We start from the raw sequence: 7,442 nt of genomic DNA, 5'->3' as shown, positions 1-7,442 counted from the left end.
CGCCCATAACTACCATTATATGTTGGCCATACGCTGAAATGAAAACGAGCGACACCCCATACGCCCACAAGGGTATGGTAAGCTGGGGTGATTTGTGTTGAGTTAAACACTTGTCTATGTACCGTATCATGTGCTCTCACATAGGAGTTGATAATAAGTTGTTAGGCATATAACTTCAAGTAAAGCACATTTGATTTAATGGAGGGATATACAAGATCAAGTCCCAAGTTGAATTAACAAACACCTTTTGAAGGTTGTAAAGGTGCACTTATTGGTATGAATAAAGCTGAAATCATTTTTTTCACGTGTTTGGTTTTGAAAAAAACTGAGACATATTTCTGCAATATAACTCTTTATCGAGTCTTAGAAATACGGGTGTTACGCCGAAAACAAAAAAAAATTGGAATTTTGGGCAATGTATGTAGTTAAAGGAGGGGAAGCATGACACATTAATCATGACTTGTTCTTCAACAAATTGGTTCACTTGGAAAAAAAATTGTGTTCAAGTTCTTTTGGAGTTTTGGGTTACCTCTAAGTCTAGTGAATGGATCAATTTAGGCCTAGTTAACTTAGTCAACGGGTCAAAACTCAATAATAATATAACAAGGGCCAAGAAGAGCTAAAGCCGCCAATCGCGATACTGTTTAAAACTTCAGCCCAAAACCCATTTGGTTGCCCGTTTAGCAACCCAACCCGCATAACCCGGATACACCCTTTACCGGGTCAGTCCTCAGATTCCTCTTCCATTCTAAAATGGTTTCGGGCCCAGAGGATTGTGGCTCGGTCCTGTTCCCTAGCCCTGTTAAGCTAAGCGAGCTAGGCTTGTTGACACTTTACACCCCTAAATTAAACAAACCTGATGAGTTCAAATTTAAAGCATAAATCTTGCGGAATAGTCGAACAAACAGCAGAAACATAAAACAACACCCGAGTTCAAAGCTTGCTTAAAGCATGGACTGCTAAATCTAAGTAAAATAATATAGCTTTAGAAAATAACAACATTCAGAAAATAAGGCTGCTAAATTGGCATGAACATGGAAATGGCAGCAAGGGTTCTTTATCATTCTCAAGTTGTAACATAAATATTAAATACTTACAAAGACCCGGGCATTTGCCTATGTAAAAGTGAAGATGTAGCACCATTTACACTGAAAATGGATTTTAGACACTTAATCGATGAACACAAGAGTTCAACCAAACAGATTGAAACAGGAACTTTATGGTGCTACTAAAAAATGGGTCGGTGACTCGGGTCGGGTCACCCAACTTGACCAGCATCATGTTGTGCTCATCTCTGTAGGAAGTGAGGCAGGATCTAATTCCCAACAATCTCCAGAAAGACTCGGGACCTCTTCCTGGGAAAGCTTCCTTGCTGGAATCTGATGAGAAAACAATCGAGCGTCATGTTTTTCAAGCCATTTAATCGCATGACAACCCATTTCCCGTCTCCTAAAAGTTGTTTTGAACCCGTTCACCTTCTCAAGGTACGCCATGCTTAACCCATGTACCTCGCTATAACTTGTTAAAAACAGAACAATGTCATAACTTCTTCTGTCACGAGCTAATTCATTATAAAGTGCCCACACTGAACCCTTCTTGGGGTAAATCCTATAAACCTCTAGGGCCGCTCTTTCACAGTTGACAATATGTGAAAATACATTAAGAGATGTGACCGATGTTGTCGTGGAAACTTTAAACTTCCCACAAGATATATGAAATCCTGTTTTTTCTAAACTGGTTAACGTATCATCACCGTTGACTTGCGGTTCCAACCATGACATGTTGACCTGAAACGGATTCGTGGACACCACTTCATCAATCAAACCGTAATGTCTTGGCATCCCGTCATCATCATCATACAAAGCCCATATCTGTCCTTTCTTAAAACTCTTTTCCACTCTTCCTTCATCAAAATCATAAAAGTCCGAGTCTTCCACTGTCATTGCATCAACATTCTGGTTCTTTGACTTACTACTCGTCGATCCACTTCTTTTTCTCTTATCTTTCTGTTTTACTTTCGATTTACTTACGTTCACGTTTGTTTTCACTGATCTCTGCATTTCAGCTAACGTCATCATTTCTTCATCATCACCATCACCATCTTCATCATCATAACCATAATCGTAATCATCATCCACTAATTTCCGCATTTCAACCTTTCTACCTTTACTCACCGCACCATTCGACCCACCACTCTTTTCCGCAGGCTCAGACCTCTTCATAATATCTCCAACGCTACTCATCTTCCGCTTCGACTCCCTCCGAGTCAAAACCCTCTCATCATCCGTTCGCACCTTCTCACCGTATTCCACCTCCACCGCCACAAAACCGTTCTTACAATTAGGACACAACAACTTATTCCCCAAATACTTTCTCTCAAACTGATGCAACCACCGACACGACAAACACACCGTCCAAAACGCCTCTACCGTCACCGCACCATTGATACTAATTCTAAGTTTCATATCATACTCATGCCTCCTAATCTTATCATTCAAAACATTAAACGCCTCGGTTACTAGTTTAAAAGCCGCTTCGGACGCAACAGACGTGTTATTATTATTATTATTATTATTATCGGGGTGTAAAACTAGGGCTAGGTTTTCATACTGTTTTTTAATTGAATTAATATGTGAAAATGGTTCTAAATCAAGGATTTTGTACCAGTGAGGAGTGGTGGTGGTGGTGGATTCTGCGGCAGCGGTGAGTATTTTGAAGGCGGTTAGGGTTTCGGTGACGCCGTGGAGAGTAGGACAGAGACGGTGGGCCCGTTTAGCGTATTTGAGAGCTGATTTGAGATCGTTGGAGGAATTAGTGTAGGTTTGGTAGGCTAGGGCTTTGAGGCGGATGGCTTCCCATTTGCTGATGCTTTCTTCTTCGAATTCGTCGGCCGGTGACGTGGCGGCCATTTCTTCCAGTGTAAGGCAGTGGCGTGACGGTACAGAGTTTTTCAGTTTTAAGTTACTTGTGTTTTGTGAAAAAATAAAAGAAAAAAAAATAATAAGAAGAAGAAGAAGAAGAAGAAAAAAGAGACTTTAGAAGGAAAAAAAATGTTTTGGTTATTTTTGTCATTTTCGTTCAAATTTTTTTCTTTATCGAGTGAGCGTATGGGGTTTGGCAATAGATGGCGGCGGTGGTTGTAGATGGAAGATAGTGGCGGTGGATCTTTTGTTGCGGGTAGCAATATATGAACGAATAATGGTGGTGTGGTGTTGGTGGTTCGGTGGTGGTGATGGTTTGTTATGTGGGGTAGTAAATATGTTGTTTTGATAAAAAGACAAAAAAAATGCGAATGATTTAAAGGAACAAAACTACAGGGCTAGACGGTTAATGATTTGGACGTAAACAACAATTTTTAAAAACCACATACCTGATAGGAAAATCGTTTGAAAAGAGTCTTAATGAGAAGCCACATGCCTACAATGACAATAGCCAGTACTTGTTGTGCCTTTTAGTTCTTCAATCTATTAACTTGGAATATTTTGCTTTAATGTTAATAGTATAATCTCTATAGACTAACATTAAGCATAAAAATATGGGTATGCTCAGTTCAATGAATTGTATCTAACATATCCATATATGTTTCCATCAACATATGCAACTATAATCTATATAAAAATCTATTACAGTGTAACTTAAACTCTATACTACTATTACTATGCCAAAAGATGAAAAGAAGAGTCGTGGCAAAGTCAGTGTAGATACATCAGTCGTGACAAATAAAGTTAAACTAGTTGATTAGAAAATTTAGGTTTATGAGATAGTTAAATCAACTCCATAGCTACTGAGAATACCATGGGATCTACCATAATGAAAAACCAAAATGTGTTTTCTAGTGCTTCTTGGGCAGTGGCGGACCCAGGATTTTTTGACAACGGGGTCCCGTTATTTTCGGCGTTCAAATTTTTGGGTTGGTCGTTGTTTGGGTCGGGTCGGGTCGGGTCGGGTCGAGTCGAGTGGAGAAACATAATAGAAAACAATATCATTATAATAAAACACACACAATACGATGTCATTCGAAACGATAAGAGAAAACATTACAATCATGATATGAACAAGTTACATGCTTCCATCTGCAAAATCAAAGTGTAAGGCCCCGTCACCGGAAGCCCTACTTTCGCGTCGGATTTACTCATAAACACAGTTCTTCAAATCAGAGTTTATTAAAACTTTTTGCGGAATATAAAACATCAATCATTTGTTACAAATCATTCAATCTTTTCTTTGATACCATAACACAAAACTTTTTATTTAAAACATCTTTACTTCTTTCTTCAGATGCCAGCCGTTCAAGCCATGCCGTGTGTCATCCTCATGCTAGCTCTATAATCAGCTCACCTGCGTGCATACTAAAAGTCAGCTACGCTGAGTGAGTTCTAGTTAATTAAGCAACTTATCATACAACCACTTCATACAATATATATACGTATCCGAAGACACATAGTCCACTGTCTAACATGCCACTGTTTAACCACTTAATTACCCCTATAGCTTAACCATTGATGCCACTTATGCCACTTTATGCCACTTGTGCCAATTTATGCCACTTATGCCACTTTATGCCACTTATGCCACTTATGCCACTTGTGCCACTTATGCCACTTGTGCCACTTATGCCACTTGTGCCACTTTATGCCACTTATGCCACTTATGCCACTTGTGCCACTTATGCCACTTATGCCACTTGTGCCACTTTAATAACGAAGACACGCATAGACTCACTCTACCACGTGCTCACGTTATGCCCCTAACTCTATTACTAGACTCCTATCCAGTTCTATCACACTATACTTCTACTTGTCTATAACCCACTTCCTATCAGCACATTATTTACATAATAGCAAGTCACACATAATAACGACGGCACGTACAGGCTTTCCCTATCACGTGCTCACGTTATGCCACTACACCTTTACTAGACTCTTGCCACTTCTAACACGCTCTACCTCTACTTGTCTACATCACACTTCATATCAGTTCGGTATTTACGTAATAAACCAGTCACATCATAACATTCCTACACACTATCAACCACTTGGAATTTACTATCCTTGGCGATACGTGCAATATCCGAAGATCGTTCACGTACCGACAAGCTTATAAAATATATACCTCGTATAACATCTATAGCATACACTTACCACTTAAGGTAAGTGTATTCACACTTCACATCGAGTATGCACACAGCCCCGAAAACATAACAAGGAAATGGGGCTAGAAACTCACCTGGATCCTGTTACGCTCGCCGTTGATCGTAATTCCTTTCTTTAACTGGGCTCGGCTAGCTGTATAATATTTACACATATCAATTAACTACTACTACTCGTTTTCGATAACTGCCTTAACACATTTTCCATTAGGTTTTTAATTCATTTTAAAAACGAACTTCGCTTCAGGCGAGGTTAAACCTTAGGCGAACTTGGAAACAGCTTGGTTCTGGCTTGATTCGATCGAATAGGAACACGTTCGATCGAATAGGAACACGTTCGATCGAATACAACACGTTCGATCGAATACAACACGTTCGATCAAACAGGAACACGTTCGATCGAATAGGAACACGTTCGATCGAATACAACACTCATTCGATCGAATACAAAACTCATTCGATCGAATGAGTTGGAGACCATTCGGTTGCTTCCCTATTCGGTCGACTGGACTTGTTCGATCTACGCATTCGATCGAATGGACTGATTCGATCGACTGGTTCGATCGAATGAGTCTGATTCGACTCCTTCAAGCTGGCGACGGAGAAACCCACGGGTTTTCCAGATTTTTCCAGATTTTTGACCCAAAATCGACGTTTTTGACATGGAAATGCTCGGGATTGAAAGGGCTATCGATTCCTTGTACTTTTAAACACAAAAGCTTGCATTTTGACATCAAAACAAGGCGGTTTTTGACCCGAAAACTCAAGTTACGAAAATGGGAGTTTTTGCTCGATTTGATCTCGAAAATGGTTATGAAAACGGATGATTTTCGAGAGGGACTTACCAAAAACGATTAGGAACAAGATTGTGGACTCGGATTTGTGATTTGAGAACTTTCTCTCTCTAGCTTCTCTCTCTAGAAATGAGAGTGTTTGGGTGGGTGTAAGTGAAGGAAGATGGTGAAAATGGTGGAAGTGTCAAGAACTTTCGTTTATATACTACGGGTTTGGTTAGGCTCGGGTTGGCTTCCTACGGGTCGAGACAGGCCGAGTTCATAAAATAACTAAGCCCAAGACCCGTTCCTTACTCGACATTAAATATCTAAAACGTGAAATCACTAAACATAACTTTCTTTTATTTATCAATATAAAAATTTCGGGATGTTACAAGTCTTCCCTCCTTAAAGAGGTTTCGTCCCCGAAACCTAACTTATTCCCTATAAACGGAAAACTTCTTATATTTACACGCTTTACCATCACACAACTATTTATTATAACCAACATGCATTCAAGTTAAATTCATAGATCGTTCATACTAAAGCACCAGAAGTCACAAGTACTTCATAACATAAAAGGAAATCATTCAAGCTTGCTAAACAAACATAGGTTCAACTGTAACATAAAACACTCTTTAACTACTAAACGTAAAACAACTGTGACATGCCACTTATTCTCCTGCAACCTCCTCAGCAGCTAATAGACCATCCTTTCACGCGTTTCCTCTTCCTTCCCCCACTGCCACGGCTTCTCTACACTCCCTAGCTATGTGACCCGACTTACCACACTTGTAACACTTCTGGTCCTCGGTGCATTCACGGGAGATGTGCCCCTTCCTCCCACATCGGTAGCACTGGTTTGGACCAGCCTTGCATTCCCCCAAGTGCATCTTCCCGCACACCTTACATGCTTCCCTTCCTGCCATCTTCTGTGTCTTTCTCCCTGCACGCTCCACGACATCCCCAGCTCTTTTAGTTCCCTTCCCTTTTTCCTCATCTCCCACTTCCACATCATCCGCCGCCAGATCATCATAGACCATCTCCGCCAACTCGACCGCAGACTCAAAGGTAACAGGTTTGTTGGCCCTGACCAACATGCGGACCTTCTGGGGAAGTCCTCTAACGTAGCACTTGATCCGTTTCGCCTCGGTGGTCACCATGTCAGGTACCAACCTAGACATGCGGTTGAATTCAGTGGTGTACTCACGATGTGTCATCTTGTCCGCCTTTAGATTCAGAAATTTCATCTCGGCCTTCTCAACCTCAGCATCAGCACAGAACCTTTTCATCACTAACTCCTTAAGGTCATCCCACCTCATGGCCTTAATCTCCTCTCGGGTCTTCCTTTGTTCGACCGTTTCCCACCAGTACATGGCCTCATCTTCAAATGACTGAGTGGCATAACCCACTGCTTGGTCGGGACGGCATTCGCTAATGCGGATAACCTTGTCCATAGCGGTTATCCACTGGAGAGTAGCGATTGCGTCTCCTAAACCAGTCAGCTTAGGCGGGTCACA

General features: G+C 41.0%; 1 protein-coding gene across 1 annotated transcript; it reads right to left on the bottom strand.

The window, feature by feature from the left end:
- Positions 1-969: 969 nt before the first annotated feature.
- On the bottom strand, positions 970-2,909 carry LOC143600889 (uncharacterized). Its single transcript, XM_077078440.1, has one exon. The coding sequence runs from the start codon at positions 2,907-2,909 to the stop codon at positions 1,278-1,280; it is 1,632 nt and encodes a 543-aa protein (XP_076934555.1). The 3' UTR covers positions 970-1,277.
- Positions 2,910-7,442: the final 4,533 nt, after the last annotated feature.

This window comes from Bidens hawaiensis, unplaced genomic scaffold (assembly GCF_021521415.1).
Source record: "Bidens hawaiensis isolate Kalapana, Puna unplaced genomic scaffold, B.hawaiensis_p1.1 tig00055029_1, whole genome shotgun sequence".
Taxonomy (NCBI): Eukaryota; Viridiplantae; Streptophyta; class Magnoliopsida; order Asterales; family Asteraceae; genus Bidens; species Bidens hawaiensis.
The sequence above is the reverse complement of the archived record's forward strand: the minus strand, read 5'-3'. Positions and strand labels throughout refer to the sequence as shown.

Coding starts and splice junctions, on each gene's coding strand:
- LOC143600889 (XM_077078440.1), bottom strand. CDS start 2,909: ATGGCCGCCACGTCACCGGCCGACGAATTCGAAGAAGAAAGCATCAGC.